The sequence below is a fragment of the Hippoglossus hippoglossus genome, chromosome 15, assembly GCF_009819705.1.
Source record: "Hippoglossus hippoglossus isolate fHipHip1 chromosome 15, fHipHip1.pri, whole genome shotgun sequence".
Lineage (NCBI taxonomy): Eukaryota > Metazoa > Chordata > Actinopteri > Pleuronectiformes > Pleuronectidae > Hippoglossus > Hippoglossus hippoglossus.
The window spans coordinates 23,323,011-23,343,642 of NC_047165.1; the positions used below are offsets into that span (position 1 = coordinate 23,323,011).

General features: G+C 39.7%; 1 protein-coding gene across 6 annotated transcripts in view; it reads right to left on the reverse strand.

The window, feature by feature from the left end:
- The window catches only part of gbf1 (golgi brefeldin A resistant guanine nucleotide exchange factor 1), an 84,239-nt gene that overhangs the window by 52,931 nt on the left and 10,676 nt on the right, over positions 1-20,632 (reverse strand). For all 6 annotated transcript variants that reach the window (XM_034607938.1, XM_034607936.1, XM_034607939.1 and 3 more), the window contains exon 3: positions 20,317-20,383. In XM_034607938.1, coding sequence (XP_034463829.1) covers positions 20,317-20,383 — 67 coding nt within the window. The remainder of the gene's footprint in view (positions 1-20,316; positions 20,384-20,632) is intronic.

Genomic DNA, 20,632 nt, shown 5'->3' on the forward strand with positions numbered 1-20,632 from the left:
TAACATTACAGCCATAGCCAGCTGTACCGTCACTGCTGGCTTTTTAGCTGCACTTGCGGCTGGTTGTGCGGATGACAACAAAGCAGTAAATCAACACATAAGCCCTTACGTTAAAATAGCCCCTGTGTGGTATGAAGTGAGAGACAATCCAAGTCCAGAAAATGTGTTCAATGGTATTTCAAATTAAAATTTCCATTTAGTGAAGATCCAACATGAAAATATTGTTTCACTACACTTTTTAAAAGCACTTAACTGTGGATTGGTGTGTAACTGAATTTGATATGCAATTTATTTTACACAGGTCTATGTTATTGACATATAAGAGAGGTGTTTGCAAGATATGCTGGGGATTACGACAAAATGCAGGAAAGCAGGATTCAGTGGAGAAGCCGGTCTTCTCCTTTTATTCCTGTGTCAGTGTGAGGATTCCTCATTTAGATGTAACCACTGACATCATTCACCGCACAGCTCATCAGGCTCATCAGTATTAATAGGCTGATACCACTGTATTCAGACAGGATGCTCACTTTATACCCTCCAAGCATTGACAGCAAATCCTCTGTGTGTGTTTGATAAATCACAGCAGTTAGGTGGGACCGCTTACTTGCAAGTCACCTAATTATGAGACACTACATTAAGAGGGATTAATACTAATCTTGGCTGTTTCAGTTTACACTGAGCTGAAGGGGTGGGTGGTCCAAAGGGATAAATGAGCAGTGCCTTATTCCCTGGTCAAAAACTAGTCAGCTTCTTTCTGAACAGCAAAGTTAGCCTCATTTTACCAAAAGTACTTTAAAGTCAGATAAGCAATATCCGTTTTGTCCCATCATTTAAGTTACTTTATTATAACCTAGCTAATCAAGGCAAATAAATAATGAGAATAACTGTGCTAAACAATACAGTTAATTTGATATTGGTAACCAAATAATACCTCAAAGATAGAAGAAACTCCCAGCTTTTTACTATATTCTTTACACCTACCAGTGGACACTGGATATACAGTTGTAAGAAAAAGTATGTGAAACATTTAGAATTACTAGTATTGATAAACTTGTGTTACGAATCATTGCCTTGTTCTTGTCCATATTGAGTACATAATTCAAACATTCACAGTGTAGAGTTGGAAAACGTATGTGAACCCAAAGCCTAATAACTTCAGCAAAAGCTAATTGGAGTTAGTGGTTAGCAAACCTGGAGTCCATCAATGAAACAAGTGAGTTATTGTGGCTTTGAGCTACTTTTAATACAAAAAAAAACTACTCAAACATTTTGAGCTTGCTATTCACAAGAAGCATCCAATGATATCGACCATGCCTCGCAAAACAGAGATCTCACGGGACCTACGATCAAGAGTAGTTGATTTGCATAAAGCAGAAATGGGTACAAAGAAATCTCAACGATTTTAGCTATCCATCAGGCACTGTTCGACAAACGGTGTCCCCACAAGTACATGTTCAGCCAAGATTACTCCACAAGGCACGATGCAGAATTCTTAATAAGGTAGAGCAGAACCCTACAGTAACAGTTTAAGGGTTAAAGGGATCATTGGAACTGGTTAACATCAAAAATGTATAAACAGCATTACAATTATAACAGTCTAAGACAAACCATTGTAGGAATGTCTTTGCACAATGGAACAAGAGGTTGTAGGTTTCTAAATTTGGTACATCTAATTTTTCACATAATTAAAATACTAAATACCCAGGATGGAGGGTCCAGGTTAAAAATTATTACACTGATCTACCTGAATTATTGATATGACATGGCTTTCTTTAACAACTCAGTAACGGCATGAAGTGGGCATGGTTGTTGGATTCTCCAGACTTTCGCTTCCACTGGTAGCACACATTATTTGGTCATAACTTTATTTAAGTAAACGGAACATCCTCTTTCACTATATTATAGGCAGTGTTGAACTTGATGACCATTTTATACTTCTCTGTTGGGTCATTACTCTCACCGAACTGCTAAAAAGTGGGGCTAAGTGTGATGTATTGGACCTTGCAGGTCTTTTATTTCTTATTCTGTGTGCGCTTCTTGTGCAAATTCAGTTTTAAGATTAAATTGTGTTCATCTGGTGTCAAGTTTGACTTGCATGTAATTGACAGGCCACATTGCCTAAGATACACACACAGCATAGTGTTTACCTCAAACTGCAACCATTGGTACTGCGCAAGCCATTGAGGTTGAAAATAGTACTCTCTCTTTCTATACAGAAGATGTCTGCACCTGCACTCCCATTACTATATGTTTCTCCATTTCCACTAACCTCCTTCTATCTCTCCTTATTTTGATTTTCAGCAGGATTCGCTTCATCTTTCGAACATGCTAAATGGAGTGCATCAATCTCTTCATCATAATAAAAAGCAGGGAGAGACTGACTGAACTATGTGACCATTTTTACCAGTTTGTTTTACCTGATCAGAGAAGCCCACTGAGCCCTTAAGGAGAAAACAAATACGTGTTCACATATGAGGCATGATTCTCAAAATGACGTTACAGTCAATGCACTGGATGTTATCTGATGTCACTTGCATTTTGTAACAGCATTATCCACAAAAGGAGCAATTGCAAGCTTTGGTGTCATAGAAGCTCTCCATATGCAACAGGTTGCCCTCTCCATGGCAACACAGTGACTTTCACACAACAGAGGCTTGTGGGGGGACATTTCTGACCGCTGATGCCACACAGGCTCCACAGCGGGGAAACATTAAAGCCGATCGGGTTTATCCCCAATGGGGCACTGAATTGCCCCGCTCAGAGTGGCTGGAGATGTCCCGTGCTGGCTTAGCAGACCAAGGCGACAACTGTCATAAATTACTCCCCTGTGGGTTTGCATGTCTGCCACACAAGAAACAGCTTTAGGGAAACTTGGGGGCAACAGTGCGGGATTCAAGAGAGCATAGAGCCAGGGGATCACCCCCCAATATTCTCACTGTTGCAATAACTCTTCACCTACACTGTAAATAAAGAGGAAGTCAACAAGAAGAGGGGAGTTTTGGGGCTTTTCTTATTTTTGTTCGTGCGGATTTATGAAAAAATGAATACATATCCTCAATGTTTATGCTTCTAATAAAAGTCACTTCAGAACAAGTTCTCCAACACTGCAACCTTCTCGTCTACTTCCATGACATACAAGTTTCTTCATTTTTCTTAGCTTGTCAACTGGAGAAGGGGGCTGAGTGGTTGAGAAGGAGAAAAAAAAAAAAGGAGCCACTTCACTGCTGTTCACATGGCAGCTCGCTTCCACTGATGTATAAAGTGCACTTCCCTAGGGCTTGCTGTTTGTCATAAAACATCTCTCAGCACATAATTTAACCAAACTTGAGAGTCAGAATGAGAAAAAAAATGGAATACAAACATAATTTACTAAAGGCGTGTTGGAGTCTAATACTGAGGCTGTTTGCCAGGAGTGCAGTAATTCTAAACCATGCTGCAGTAAGTGGCTCCTAAAAAGATACTGTGGGGTAATGTCAGACAGCTGAGCGAATGGGATGGGATCCAGGGAGTGCATTATCTTTATGAATTCATGACTAAATTTTGTGCTGAAAGTGACAGAGGCGAAGGTGTTTGTAAACACATTGTCTAGTGGTGTGCTTTTACAAAAGAATGTTGAAGACCAAATACAGTGTGCAGCAGGCTTTAAAGGGCCTCTGTTTGTCCCGATCAACTTCTGCCTGTATTGTCGCTCGAGTGAAAAGAGAAGCTTGGCATCATCATCCCCGCACGCACCGCCCTTTCAGAATTAGCAATTACACGATAAAACATCTGGGACAGAAAAATTGTATTGCATCAAAAAAAAGGAGCGTTTCCGTGAAAAGATACCTAACATAATCCACATGAAAACTTGGCGTATATGGTTACCAGTTATTCTGGCCCCAAACCACAAAATGGTAGGCCTCATGCTCTTTTATGTTCAATACTAAAAAGTTAAAAGGTGCCAGTGTTAATATAAAAATAATGTTTGTGTTGGGTTAAAATCACAGAAATGCCAACACTAACTTGCAAAATAATGTAGAAAAAAAGGCTGAAAGATGTACACCGCTTAAAATAGTCCCCTTATTTTTGTATGCTGTATGCTCTTTCAAACATGTAGACAAATTCTTTCCCATAAAGTTGATTTCTGCAGTGTAATGTGTCTCCCACTCACCAAGCTCGTTCTGCACACGCAAGGCTGCGCCTATCCAATCCGACTGGCATCACGGCCATGGAATGCTGAAGTCCACATTTTTCCCATTCAGCAAGGAAAAACGGCCTTTCAAAGCCAATCAGCTAGAAATGTTGCTTTGTTTTTATTTTCGACTGAACTTCCTGGAACCTATTATGGAGCTGTCAGGGATGTATATTTAGCTATGGCAACACAGGGCCTCCTCGCCCCCTTGCGCCACTGGTCATGTCACCTCTGATAAACAGAAAAACAATTGGTTATCCCTTTTGTCACCTTTAAAGAAGATAGCATGGGTCTGTGGGTGTTAAGTGACAGAAACTGTCTGAATGGCTGAATGCAACTTCCCTGTAAACAACAGTTGAGAGCTGCAGCATATGGATTAATCATATACATATAATTATATATTTACTTAATCCACTGGATTCTTCAGAAAGGACAGGGAAAAAACCAAAACACTTCTTCTCACTCACTTATACTACAATAAAAGATATCTAATGGGTTTCCCTTTCAGTCTGTCCTGCATTGGTCATATAAATCTATTCAGTAATAGCCTTGTGGACTGGAGTTGTTTTTCTACAATTGTACATCAGGGGTTCATAGGTTATACAGCGGTGTCAAATAAACACACTACTTTGTAGCCGAACAAACCTTACAAATAATTTATATTACCACTGTGTACGGTTGCTATACTTTCTGTAAAGAAACACAAACATAAATAGAGAGTACAGGTTAGACTAGTAGAAAGGTAATTATTGTAGTTTTGCAGGTTTACAGAGAATCTAGACAGAGGATGAAAAGATCACCACAAGACCGAAAGAAAAGCTCTGGAGCAGAGAGGCAGTTTCAGCATTGTGGTCACAGACTGGCTGTGTTAGCTCTCAGTATCTGTGCTCAACAAAGATCATTCGTGAGGTATGAACATCGACTTTGTGACACAACCATGCACAAAAGTGCAGTGAGCGATATATCTTTGTCTGATGGATCGGGTCATGTCAGTTTCAAACAAGCAACTTTCAATAGGACTAATGGGCTGCGATATTGGAACAGGCTACAGGCTATGCAGTTCATCCATGAATTAAACAGTTTATCACAATTCATGTTGTGAAGAAAATAAATGTAGCAAATTATAAAACCATTCAATAATGGTTGAGAATTTCACTCTAAACCAAAACTTCCAAACTGATGACAGCACTTGATGAAAAGTAATCAATGCCAGACAGATTCATTCTTTGGGAAGCAGGGACGCTAATACAACATTTTATGACAATCCATCAAATATTAGTTGAGGCATTCCTATTTCAAAACTAGACTCATTAGAAACAGAAAGATTCATTCTTCTAACAGTGATGATCACAACTCACTTTTCTATGTTGCCTTGTTTCTTTTCTCAAACTGCAATCTAGGATTGCAGATTGCTCCACAGAGAGCCACAGTGTTCTGCAACAATACTGGGTTTCAATGGAAAATTCATATATTAGCAGTAGTGTAAAAAGAAACCATGTATGTTAGTATAAACGAAATATGTTAAGTCCTTAATATGTGACAATCAATTAGCAAGCTGTTCTAACTAGTCATGTAGACAGATTCAATGATTCGACAGGCTGGTATCCTTTTCTCAAAACGCTACAGCCCCTGTAAGAAAAAGTACAAATATTACACTTGGGTACCTTGTTTTCTCAGAGCTCATGCAGCATAAGACTCAGACCAATACATCTGTGGTGTTGAGTTCAGAGGAATCTGTACTTTGAGTCCCGGATTAGTTTGACCTATACTTGACTTGAACAGCAACATTGATGTCCACTAGTTCACAAGTTCATTCTCCCTTGACCTCTGTGTCTGAGCCCCCCTACTACCCCACAGCACACCTCAAGTCTACTCTGTCACCCAACCCAGAAGATGCCCCCTGTGACCTCTCACCACCCACCAAGTCCTTCCAGATCATAAATTTAGCAACATTTCACCACTCATAACCTGCTCAGCTCCTGTCCGTTTAGCAGGAATTTTTATAGTTTAAAACTAAGATAGACATATCTGCATAGCTGGGATGGCTGCGAGCTGCCTTGTGCACACAAGCGCTGGTCAGACTGGGTAGAGCTAGACTACAGAGTGTTGCTCCTCTCACAAGGGATTATGAAGTACAATGGACAAATCCAGGGAGATAGCTCCAACTGCTATTTACTACTTTATTACCACCTGCAGGGAAACCATAGCGGTATATTTAAACTGTGTAGAGACAAAAACAGCCTGCACAAGCATCTATCTTAAAGTAGAAACTACACAACACTATGAGTATAGTCCTCAGAATACGTCCATAGGATTTTAGTACAGAGTGTAAGTTGATCAACATGCACACACATCACTAAATCTATGCAATGTGTTAGATTTTAAAAATATTACCTGGACATTTTGCTTTACTTAACCACTAATAATAATACATTCATTTCCTTCCATTTACTGTCAGAGTGCTGTCATGCATTAAGTTTCTGTTCAGTAGTGTAAATTGTGGTTAAGTATACTATCAGTGATTTACATTGTGGTGCTGTGAAAGAAGATCAATACATAATGAATGAACATAGGGACGATAATTTGGCATTATAGGTTTTTTTTTTAGATTTGCAAATGAAAATCATTAACTGCAGACATCCTCTGCAGGCCCAGCTTACTGGGTAGGATAAGGGCAGAAAAGGTGGGTTGTATAATGGTGATTCCAGTTCACACTGAACTTAAAGCTCGATCACGATTCTTAATTTTGGCTGGTAAATTTGTTTTGGTACATGCAATTTTGTAGTGGCATAATTAATGCCCTACAAATAATAAGAGTCCTCTAATCTTCTTCCCACATAAGAAACAACATTTATAATTATTTTCAATCAGAAATCTTTTAACCCAAGTTCTTTACAGCCATGCAGTCCAAGACCGTGAGCAGTGTACTAGAGAACAGGGAGGGAACATGGTTGTACATATTGGCAGGTCTATTTTGCTTTTAGAGTAGTCAACACCTTCTTGTTGTCCCAGGTTGTTAGCATGTCTTGTCGTCAGCTGCACTGGGCAACATCGGCCCGCTCAGCTCTGTCCCCTGTCAGCAGGGTGGCTTTTGTCAAAATTTGTTATCCGCAGCAATGATCCCACTCTATTTAAGAAGGGGTGCGTCAACAAGTTTAAAGCACTCCTGCTGCATGTGTCACCTCTTTTTGACTCAATATTTGCGCTATGAAATGTGACCAGTTGTTTAATCACCCCCCCTGAACATGCCTACCAGGCCGCCTGTCCTCCTCTTCCAACCAGTAACCCTCCCACCTTCCATCGAGAAGAAATTTTTGACCCATGTCACCTTTACAGCACACACTCCTTCCAAGCTCCCAGCTGCAGCCCAGAAATAGGACAGCTTTTTCTAATTCTGGGTGTCCACTCAGAGGCAAGAGGCTCTCGGCCAACAAGACAGGGATGACAACCATACGGATATTGTCGTGAGATTTCACTGAAAGAAAATCAGAGTGAAAATCGAGTTTCACTCTTATTCACTGATTAAGCTTGAATACTGCGTTCATTCTGTCAACAAATTCTGATGAGCTTTTCTCATAATGAAAAGTACACAAGAACTTTTTTACCAAAAAAAGCTTTGGCAGTATGTTTGACAATTCCAGCCAATGAATGAAACGTAAATAAGCTGAAAGACAAGCAAACTAATTAGCGTTTAAATGCAAAGTCAGATATTTAATGACCAGCAGACCCCTGCAGAAACAAACCTACTTGCATAACTCCTTCAGAGGTTTACAGACAAAAATAATTTGTACTGAAAATAACACATGAAGTATCAACACAACAATTATCAAATGACTTAAAATAAATACTAATTTTTGCCAAAACATTAAGACCACATAAAATCAAGTTCCTCAGTGTGAGTTGACAGTAACCAACAGCTCAAGATGGAAAGTCCTGACGACAGCTTGCTCTCAGTTGTCAAGGACTTTTCACCACCACCCTCGCCTATGCCTGTTGATTTAACTGATAAATTGGACAGCATAGGTCCATGTGCGCTGGTCGCTAACAGGCAGAATTGATAGTCATGGGGAGGGAATTACAAATTCCATATAGCATTACCATTGGAAGCAAAAATTTGATAAGTCAAAGAGTTGAAACCTGTGTACAGGAAGAAAATGATGCTGATATGAGATGATGGTGATATTGTGATGTAAAAATACACTAATATTGTTTTTTTTAAATATAACACCTTCATTTCAATTGTCAATCATTTTGACATTTTGTTATTTATTTATTATGTATAAATACTTATAAACATTAACACACCTTTCCATTACGCTAAAAACTGTTTCTTCTAATCAATGTTATTGTGTTGATGTGTTCAGGTACAAGCAGCATCTATTGCTTCTGTCCTTCCTGGGAGAGGGATCCTTCACATGTGTCTCTCACTGAGTTTAAATGTGATTTTTCCCCTGTTGGGTTTTTTGGGGTGTAGTTTTTCCTGACTCTTGTTGAGGATTAAGAGCAGAGGATGCCGCACCTTGTTAAAGCCCTATGAGACAAATGATTTGTGAATCTGGGCTATACAAATAAAATTTGACTGATTGGTTGATTGATTGATAAATCAACAGTTAACACAGGGTTAAAACTGAGTTTTTCATTTCATATGGCTTCTAATTTCTACTCTTAAAACAATTTCCTAAAAGAGCTTAGACTAAAAATACAGTTATCATTTTTTAACCTTTGAATTTTAGTTCTTACTGGTGGATTGTGATGTGTTTTATCACATTAACAAACCTGCTGCAGTCTACATATATATTATCAGCCTTAACAGCACAGCAGAACAATAATATGATCCACTTTGACACCAGATAGTGACCAGATCTCATGGAAGACAGTAAATCGTGCAATCTGCAAAGATGAATGACTCTAATTATTGTTCTATATGAGTGAAATCCTGCTTAAGATAAAAAGCAGTGCTTACTGACCCAAGCCTAACAAGAAAATAAATTATATTTTCAGTAGAAGTGAGCATGTATGTATCTGTGAGAGTCCCTGCTTGAGACCAATGTGCGATGCTATGCTTAGCTAATTGGATATGTGTATTACAATCCGTGGTCACAGCACCCTTATGGGGCATGAAATAACAAGCAGCTGTGTGTGTCAAGAGACTTTATGTGTGTGTGTGCTCAGTTTGTCTGCGTGTGCGTTTTTGTGTGTGTGGGAGGGATAGCTGCTGAGAGGTTTATTAACCCAGTCCATCAAGGCATTGTGGGATTCACACTGAGACACCAAAGGCTTAAGGATGTGAGCGCCACACAAGCAAGACAGCAAGACAGTGTCTCTCCGAAATACTAATATGGGCCCTTATTTTCTACCACAACAACCCTCCCACAACCTCCGCACTCCTCCCCCACTCTGAAAGCCAACACCTCTATACCAGCACTGCCTTCACTGTTACTGCTGGGGTCTAATTTGATTTGACCAGCTTTACTGTCCTACTGGGGAGATTATCAACAACAGCCTCAGTTCTATACTGCTAACATGCTACTATGATTCAACCTGTAGAAAATTGTATGATAATGATCAACAGGGCAATGTGAAGCCTAGTTTACTAGGTTTCACACTGTAAACTAGGCTTCACACTGTAAACTAGGCTTCACACTATTACTGGGATCACTTTACCCTATATAACTGTCAATAGGGAGTTAGAGGGCTCTGTAAAAGTTGCTGCAGATTTGAAGGCCCTTCATAGTCAGTGTTCTCACAAACACCTTTTACAACCACCGATATAGCAACACAGCAGAAAATCAGAATAGTGGCGAAGCCATTAAGTAGCCATGAAAACTACAGTTCTATGGCATTGGCATGCTTAGCACTAACTAAGTTTTCTAACTACAAGTACACACATATAATACACTGTCTACTAACAGTAAAATGCTTTGTAAACAGTGTGCTCACATTTAGTATAGTGTACAGAGTATACTCACTGGAATTGCTCATGAATTCCGACAGGAGTGCACTGTCTTTGTCATTGTGCACTTACTGGAAATGACAATTAAAACATGTTACCATGATTGTCGCCCACAATATCTGCTGGCTCCATTTTCTCACTTTAAAAACTCTTAAAAATGAATATTTTACTATCTTGTATGTACCCACAATTTTATGCAACATGGAAATTATTGCGCCACCAATGCCAACAACGCATCTCCCTACCCCAGCCACCATTAGAAATGGTAGTCCCTCCCTTTCTGCTACGTAGCCAAGATGCCTACCATTTTTCAGCGTTTCACACTCAACTTTTTGATTATTTTGAGTGCACCATCTGGGTAATTATAGTGCACTTTAAGTCGCCATACTTATTAATGCGAGTGAAATTGTCCACTGAAAATAGAAAGTTTGAACAAAGATGGAGCCTGGAAGTACGTGAACTGAGATGCAGAACAAATGTCACTTCAAAGAAATTGATCAGAGGCTGACATAATAGTCTTAACCCAAAGTCTATTTTCCACTATCGAACAGTAGTGACAGCTGAATTTTGCTCTCATGTCAGGAGACACCAAGTATCACAATTAACTACAAATGGAGGTCCAAATCACAAATAAAATCATTTTTACGTAAAATATTGTACAAATCCTTATTTTGGAATGCACCATATCGCTCTAGTAACCCCTCAATTCACAGGGAAACTGAGTTCAGACAACAACTAAGTATGCAAGGTTAAAGTTGAAGATGACACTGAATCTGGAAACTGTGCGAAAATGTTACTGTTGACCTTTCTTTTCTCTTCGGAATAAGTTTATTGAGTTAAATTTGTTCAAAATCCGCCCGTGCTCACGGAGCCTTTTGTGTGAATGCAAAGCACATTTCTTGTTCCACTAGTCCAGACGCCTCTCCTCCTCCTCTCTTTTGGGACTTATGGGGGGCTAGTTTGTTTTGCTCACATCTTTCCCACTGTTCCTGTCAGCACATCCAGATTCTCTGCGGCATCCTCAACCCTTAGCTCCCTCTATGGCTGACCCCCCACACCACCAACACCCACCCACCCAACAGACACCCCTGGCGGCATGATTAATAGCTCTCTGCTGGGACTCTCCATCCACTCAGCACATTGTTGAGAGGCTCTGAGACAGGACAACAGTTGCATCCCCTCTTCACACTGGGCCTAAGCCTCCCTGTCAGTTCCCCGTTAGGGCACCGTTAACTGGCCAGATTTACAGCTACTAACCAGCACTAGGTGGCAGCCTGTCTGGGACGGTGAGCCACAACGATTAATCGTAGTACTCTTGATGGGGAGTTTTTGAACTGGTAGGCCAAAGGCTTGACACTGTATAACATCTGTATAATCCATGGCGCTAGTCAGTCAAGCAAACAATTTGTCACCTGGGTCTCCGTGAACTTGAGACAGCATTCTTTTCTATTTTTTAATACCTTTCTGACATTTTAAAGCTCAAATAATAAATCATAAAATCACTAGTCATGTTAATCATTAGTGGAAGAATATTTCATGTCAGAGGCAAAATTATGTAGCCAAAAACAATGAATAAGAATGTAACAATGTATATTTGTATGGTCCCTGTCAAATAAATGAATAAATGGATAGGATAGGACAATCCCTCAGACACTTGGATGAAGCATAACCTACTGCACATGGATCTAACATGACTACAGTTAGGGTAAAAATAATATGAATTATGACAATAACTTTTCTTCAACAGCAATAGAACAAGATTTTAATCTTGAGACTCTTAGTCTCATTTGTTTGTGACTTCAGATCCAAATGTGTTTGTGATTAACTTCCCTGCAAAAAAAAATAAATAAAAAATGTGACATGTTTTGAAGTTACAGCAGAATTGGCAACATTGTAGGTAAAACATATGATGAGATTTATGCAGTAAAGTATGCAGACTGCCAACTCCTTCACACTTGGTTAAATAAATCTGTAAAATTGTAAAGATTGAAACATATTTTTCAGTATTTTCTATTGTTAAAATGTATAATTGTATACATTGTTGGTACCGTGACATTACCTTAAACCATAGTTCAATTATCCAAGTAGTCACCTGACCGATAAACAGCAATTCTAAAAAATAAATCAATTATTCACATTCTCTTTCAGATGATAATATAAAAAAGACCCTCCAGCTTCTCAAATATGAAGAATAGCTGCCCAACTTCCTTTTATGATTAAAAATGGGATATTTTAGAGTTTCGTTAGAAGACAAAAAACTTGTCTGACAAAGTGTGAAGAAGATATATTTATAAAATATTAACAAATGCATAAGTAAAATCTCTTCCTATGTGATTAATTACCCAAAAATATTATGGGATTTATTTTTCCATGTAAAGTAACCCAATGTCAAACTTGACAAAAATTTATGTAAGTGACAACTCCACCCACCTAGTTTATCGTCTTTTGAGCGTGTCATAAAAATAACACTGACGGGAGGGCTGAGAAACTGACCCGTGATCTCATACTTAAAGCTACGGGACACCGGGCACACGTGGCAGACATGTTAAGAATTGCCCTGAGGCAGATTCTCCTTGCTCAGAATGCCTTCATGAGTAAACATATTTGCATAAGTGGCTGAGCGATATGAATTATGGTTCCACTTCCTCTGCAGCTGCCAGCTGCCTACTGCTGCTTCAATTGGGGAGTGATATATGAGAGAAGATCAGGTGGCGGGGAAGAGGAAGGGATTGGTGAGAGAAGGAAGGAGGGTAAAAGGTCACAACAAGTTCCCAAGCGCTCAAGGTGCAACCCCTGGAGGCCGGCCAGCGCCTGCCTGACAACGACTAGGGACTGACACAACACACGCGTGCTTGACCTTGAATAGAGACTAAGAGGGACACAGCATATGGGAATTTGGTCTCGATGACTGACATGATTGTAAAATATGGTGAATTAGTGAAGTTGCCAGTAGCACATGGATTAGCCATGAGAAGGCACGAAGGCAAAAAGAAAAAACACAGATGACATTGTACTGGAGCCACTCACCACCTTTATCTTTTATTTTATCAGATAAAATAAATGGATTGGTGCAATTTCGGGGTCTGAAAATGAGGTAATTAAAGATATATACTTTTTGTCATAATTCCATTATTCTATGCCAAATTAGCTCTGTTTTGCTTTGGGGAAACCAGGATAATTATTTTAAAAGGTCAGCTGGAGAGTAATCAAATCATCCTCTACAATGTTCGTGCTACAAATCCACTGCCATGCCCCCTGATATCTACCTCTGGTGCTGTGCTGGTGATTCAGGTCAATTAGAGGTGTGCTTGTGAATTTCGTTAGTGTTTGGATGAAAAGGAGAAAGCTGTCAGTCAAAGGGCCACTCTGGCTTTGTATCCGAGGGGCTGCGAGGGGCTCTAAACCTGTATTTGTATGAATAAAAATGAAGGGATTTAGGAGCAGACTTGTCAAAAGAAAAAAAAAATCTGCCCTTCGCTGCAGCAGAGGGGGTTGTTGAGAGAGGAGGGTCGAAGGAGAGAATTGAAGATTTGAGAAGCTGAGGCTCAGTGACTTCTGCATAAAAAAGGCATAAATGCGAAGAAAAAGTGAGCTGGAGAGGAAATAAAATGTATGTCAGAATCAAGGGCTCTTCTCTGCCTTCTCTTCCCGTCTGAGGTATAGTCCAGCAATGAAATAAATCCACAGAATTATTCATCGAGAGACTGAGTCTGATTGATGACAATCCTACACAGGAGAGAACCCCTGTCAATGTCAAGTAGGAGACAAAGACTCAATAAGCAGCTCAAAACAATGCTACAGACGTTCAGACACTAACAAAAATAGATTCTCTGTGGATTCTTACAATGGCAGCAACAATTTAAATCTTAGAGCCAATATATCAATATCAGTGTCTTGTGTTAAATTCCAGTGTACTGTCTGGATTAGACTTAACACAAACCACAGGGGTATTCATGTCAGTGCAAGAGCTACAACACTGTTAATAGTCATTGTCATACCACAAAATGATAAAAAAGGGATGTTCGAAAAAGGTTGAAAACGTCATGAAAATAATAATCAAACTAATAGGAAATCCTTGATCAATGATCCATCATTATAACAGGACCTATTCTCCTCCCCCTTCGGTCATCGGAACATACCAAACGCAACTCCCTGTTTTAATTCCGAAAGATTTTGTCTGATTTGCCACATAACCAGATTTTTTTACGTTGTACAAATGGACATCTCCTTGCTCTAAATGTGGCTATCTGAAAAATGAGACCTTACCTTGAAAGCTTTCTGTGCAGTTCTATTCATTTTTTATTCTATTCATTAAAAGCACAATGTATATGCCATGTGTCCTACAAGTTTAAGAAACTCACCACAATTCTTCGCTAGCTCATGCACATTTAAAGCCAGATGCTGGCCAGTAAAGTGTGGAGAGCAGTCAATTACATGGGTCGAATGAGGTTAGGGATGGAGCATTAGATATCAGGCTCAATCCAAACTGCCCCATTTGAATCAGAGGACAGGCTCCTGCTTCCTGGGACTGATTTGCCTAGCTGACTGAGCGAGATGGAGCTGAGGCATCACGACACATGGTGCATCGTTGCCCTTCTTCAACTGTGCTCTCATTGTTTGGGAGTCGAGAGAGGACCTTACATTTTCAAGGGGTTAAAGGAAACTTTTTTTCCCTGCTTTCAGAAAAGAGAACCAACACTTCCTTTCCCAGAACAATCTATCTCTCTGCTTGACAAGACTGCCTGCTATATTTACCCAACTAAAATTGCAGATGATATACTTCCAGCTGCACTACTCTCGAGCTCTATGGCACATGGTCCTGTCAATCAGCTTAGTTACAACAGAGCAAGACCGCCTGGGCAGAGAAACCCTCGGCCAAACAGGGAGAGCGACGAGAGAGAGAGAGAGAGAGAGAGAGAGAGAGAGAGAGAGAGAGAGAAAGGCTGAGAAACCTTGTGGGGGCTAATTCATATTTCCTTAACTGGATGGCTTTTGTTGTTAGAGGGAACAGAGATGCACGCCAGAGTGAATGAAATTACTGTGCTTTCAGTAAGCAGACAGCTGGGCTGCTGCAAAGCCTCAAAGCAGCAGCACAACACAGCCCACCCACAAGATTTCCTTCCAAAAGAATGCTGTTTCTGAGACACAGCTATAGATCTATTAGATTGTTATGCTGCTGAAAAACAAAGCAAATTGATCAGTCCGTCAAGCACAGAATTCAGCTCTACTGTGGTTATTTGAGCTCCATTTTGTATCTCGTCAGGGCATAGAAGTAACATCTGAGACGCTCGGTGTAGAGGGGATTAGGGCTTAAGGATGCAACCAAGCCTTCAAACGTCCTTGACATGGACTCATTACTTCATGCAAATGCTCCAAAAAGAAAACTGTAAAAATATTTCAATTTCATATTTGAATTCTGCTCAAATACAATGGCTGTAATGGATTCATTTCAAGAGATGGTCACGGAGGAACACAAGCTTTTGGTGATTTGAGGCCAGAAGGGAAAGGGTTACTGGGAGAGGAAAAGGGTGGATTCCTCCTCAGCCAGCAGCGCCTGTCCGTCTTAGTGGCAGAGGCATTCCCTGGAGGAAGACAGCAGAGGTGGGGGCTCAGACTGTGCAGCTCCATGTGTTGCATCTTTCCCATTGCTTACAACTTACACAACTGTAGAGTAGGACTGTGGGAGCTGCCTGGACTGTCATTGCAAAGGCATGACAACATACAGGATTGTCTTCAGAGCCAGCTTGGGCCTCTCAGGAGAGTGGGGGGTGTCAGAAAAGCACCAGTGCAAAACACATGTGAGCCATTCTTTGGGAAAGGCAGATATTGTGGGATTTTTGTATGTTGTAGGCTCAAGCTCAATCAGATGACGCAATGTCCACCGAAGATGATGAGTCAGGATTATTTTTACAATTCTTAACCAATAACTAAATACATTTACTTTAGTTCACTTTTAAGGGTTTGAGTATTTTTATTTTATGTTTCTCTTGTACTTCCACTTCACTATATTTTTCAGAGGGAAACTAGCTGGGGGGGATTAGAAATTTGGGATGAGCCCCTTTTCACACAGTGGAGTTTTTCCAAGTTTTTAAAGAACTCGTCACAATAGGAAAATTCAACCAACCCGTGGTATAATAATAATTATTATTTTTTACACCTGCTACGCACAGACTAGCGTCACCAAACTTTTTTACAACTGCGCGGAAGAACAGAGGCAGGTGAACAGTGAAGACTAATTTTAATAATACAAGTGTAATTCATTTAAAATATGTTAAGTTCAACAGCCCGGTTTGCTTTATAGATGAACAAACTGAACAACTGGAGACTTTGTCTTGGTTGTTCTCTGTGTAGTTTTTAGTTTTTTTGACAGCACCTGAAGGCAGCACCAAAAACAAAACTTATTTCCCCCCTGGGACCTGAGTGTGATCGATCCGTCCTTTTTATGAATCAATATTGGACCATTCAAATGAAATTCAATTTTAATAAGAGAATAGTTTTTTTTGAAGCCCAGCCCTTTGACCAACCAGCAATTCAGAAATCAGGAAATTCTGACGGGGCGAATGAAATAAACGTGATTGGCAGATTCAAATGGCACAGAATAAAGTTGACCAATTGGGTGGGCAGAGTAGAAATTTGGGTGGGCACTGCCCTGCCCACTTCTAGATCCGGGCCAGCTGACAAGTGTTGTTTCTACCCTCAACAAACTCTGCAGGATGGAAGAAAAAATGTTTTCTGTATGTCAATGTCATTAAAAGCAGGGACTGCAGGCCATTTTACTTTTTAGAAATAAAAAGGATTCCAAAAATACACTAATATGGTATTAATTGTTATCTTTTGCTGCAAATCATTAATTACTTTTGTGCCAATATTTGAGGTCTCTACCAAAAGAGTTTTCTATTTTTCCTCCATGCAAAGACCGATACACATTTGAGTGATATTTTAGCAAGGCCAGAAAAATGTCCATTTCAGGATTAGATTTTCTTCTCTCAGTATCTCGATAATTGAAGTTCACTGTCATAGGAATTGTAAGACATGAAGGACAAACATGTTTTCAGGATATTCACTGGAATAAAGGGCATCTGAGAAGGAAATTGTGTCTCTCGTAGTGATGCACTGATCAAGGTTTATTTATTAACCACAAGCTCACAAAAAGTATTTCTGTTTTAAAACATATCTCTGACCTAGTCCACCAATCTGGTTATATATGGGGCTAGCTTCTTTTTTCTGAAAAGCAAATCAGTTTTAGTAGTAACTTACCAAAAAAACAAGAAATTTATAAAAAATGTAAATCGACAGATCTCTACAATAATGCATTTTCAATGACACAATGTTATGCATACAAGTTTTACAATAAGTGAACAAATAGCTAAGAAGCTGAAACCTCGTTCGAAGGGGGAATTTGTGAAGAAGCCTTGTTGTCACTTTAGAGCGGCTAGAACTGCAAAAGTAAAATTGTGCATTGAGTGCAAACACTGCACTCTCCTACTCAACGAGAGCCTGTTGTGATCTGAATATAGTTTTGAGTTTGCAAATTCCCTCAGGCATTTGGCAAGAGGTCTCAGGATATGAAAAGTAAACAAAAGGAAGTGAACATATTTGCTATGCTGTTTAATGTGAAACCAGCTGATGTGCCTGACAACCTACAACACAAAAACACTGAGCTGCAAAGCAACAATGAGCTCAGAGCTTGGTACAACAACCTTTCTAAAGTTCTATAAAGTGTTTTACGTCCGAAGAATTTTTCCATTCTGAGGGGACATGCACTGAACTTTATCCCTGTTTGGGACAAACTGCTGCTGTGAGCAATTCTTTTCAACAGAGACATACACTCAAGGTTCATTCAGGACTGACAGAAGCAAACCTGGAAAATCATCAGTGAGTAGCATCCACATCATAACTAGCATGTGACCTCAGACACCTCACCAAAGCACTAGAAGCTTTATTGTGATATTAGGGATGCCACAGTGTGGTAATTTTCACGCCAGGTAATCAACTCATGAGTCACCAGTGATACTGAATAAACTAGACATTTGACAAGAAAAGAGTGTGTTGGATTTCACCACACGCCTTATTGCTCGTGTGGTGTCATCCAAGTGTCCGCAAGCCCCGACATTCATATTTGACTCGAAACTGCGTCATTTACACCATGTTTTAAGCCTAAATGTCCCCAGATATCTTCCTGCGAAGACCCTTGGACACACCATCTTGTAGCTAAATCCGCTAGCTTAGCCACTTACGGTGGACATGAACTTAAAGATGAACTGATTTGATTTTGGTGGCTGAAGGTCAATAGGTCAAGGTCATGTGACCTTACATAGCTGTGAACACTATAAAAGGAATTCCCAAAGGGGATTTCATTACATCTGGCACAATTCACTAAGACTCATGGATGACCAGATTAGAATTTGATAGGTCAAAGGTCAAGGTCACTGTGACCTCTCAAAACACAAGTTATGTCTTCCTTCCTGATCACACCCAGACAGGAGACTCTGACACGGTACAAACCAACCACTCCTTCTGCTCTGATCCTGAATCAGCAGCGCTAATCATCCGTCATGGAAACCCTGTATTAAAAGTTTTAGTCGCCACTGTTTGACATTTACTGCCTCGTTCACTTCCTTGTTCAACGCCTCTCCTTCTCTGCTTTACTGTCCGTGTATCAGTGTGTGAGTGAGTAGGGGCGGGGCCAGCCCGGGGCCTGAATGTAAACTCGGCCGAGGAGAGGAGATGAGGAAGCGACGCAACTCGCTAAAATACAGAGACAGACCAGCTAAATGTTTGGCGCACCGGTGTGACCAAGGACATTTTTTAGTCACACTTCACAGAGTTTTAGTCACAAGTGTGACAAAAATGGTTGCACTCTGAAGCCCTGTTACAGGTCTTTGTTTTGGGACCTAAACATTATAAAGACAAACTTTGAGCTAAATCAGCAAAGCTGCTCTAAAGATTTTCCTGGATTCTCGCTGATATGACATAGAATAACCCCTGTAATTGGGACACAACAATGTGCAACAGGACTATAGTGTAACGAGGTAAAGGTCATAAATTAAATGTATCCGGTGCAGTTTAATAAGAAAAATCCATCAGCAAACTAAGTTTTTTCAAGATTTTTCGAAATCAGCACAAATTGGTAAATCAAACAGCCCTACACTATCATCTAATCATCACATCTTTGAGATGAGAATGACAATAATCACTAATATTTTTGATACAGTTTTAGGTTGTTAGAGTTTTAAGTATAACAGGGGCAAGTCTCATCTCTACCGACAGTGATTTGAAAAAATATATTGACAGAGGCAGGACACATTTTCTACTTGTACCCTATTTACCTGGGCTGTAACTAGACACTGCAGAAAATAAAGGAATGGTACATTTCCTATGCACAAAACTGACATGTCTCCAAATACAAGAAGTAAAGAAAGTGTCCTCATTTAATATAAACTGTATATATTCTAAATCCTGGGAATTCTCTTACAGGACATATTTTCCATTGAATGGAACTACCAGAAAACAACAGATGTTAAAAGTAATACTTCTTACTGTATCCCTGGTGGATATTGCTGCACCTCATTCACCGTGACTGACTTTCCCCTTGTTTTTGTAAATAAACTTGAATTCTACCACCAAATAACACTCTTTATCGTCGTCTCAAATAAGTACATCTAATTTTTTTCAAAGAAAAAAACGGGACTTCTTAAAATGTTCCAATGAAAATCTGGAGAAAAGATCCAATGTTGCAAGATAATGTTGACAAGTTTGAAAGGCCAAGACATTTCTCTGTTTTCTCAGAGGAAATCTACTGAGCTCACCTGATTAAATATCCCTTTTCAATTCAGACAAAGGGTAGAAGGAACTCACAGTGCTACCTACCTGAAGATTAGTCATGTAATGTGATAAAACATTGAAAAATGAAAGACAAAATACAGCTATCTTTGATGAATAGCCACAGAATCAGAGTATTGACCTTAACTAAACTAATAATACTAAACTAACATACTAAGTGTTTTATAAGAATTTAGAGTGCTCCATATCTGACAGAAATTTTGCATTTCAATTTTAAAAAAATACTGAACGGTTTGTTTCATTTACGGTGGTGAGAAAGCTGTCAGTCAGAAAGTTTGGCCCGCACAAACCAAACTGGTAAAGATCCCATTACCCTCCACCCAACCTATTTCATCCTGTTCCCACATACCTGTAATGCTGTTGAGGATTTCTTTGAGGTGTCCAAAGCTGTTGAGTAACGGGTCCTGTTCTTCATCCTGGGCAGAGAAACGTGAGAGGAAAATGATGAGAAGCAAGAAGTCATAGTTGCCATATAGAGTTAAAAACAACCTTTTCTAGAAATAAGTAGTGGGCCAATTATAGAGTAAACTTTATTAAGTATATTCTGCATAACACATATGGCTCACTCAAAAATACATTGGTTAGACTAATTATGATGTTTTTGCCTCCAAAGAAATACCCAAGTTATTGACTGTGTACAGACAGCTCCTTGTTGTATTAAGAGT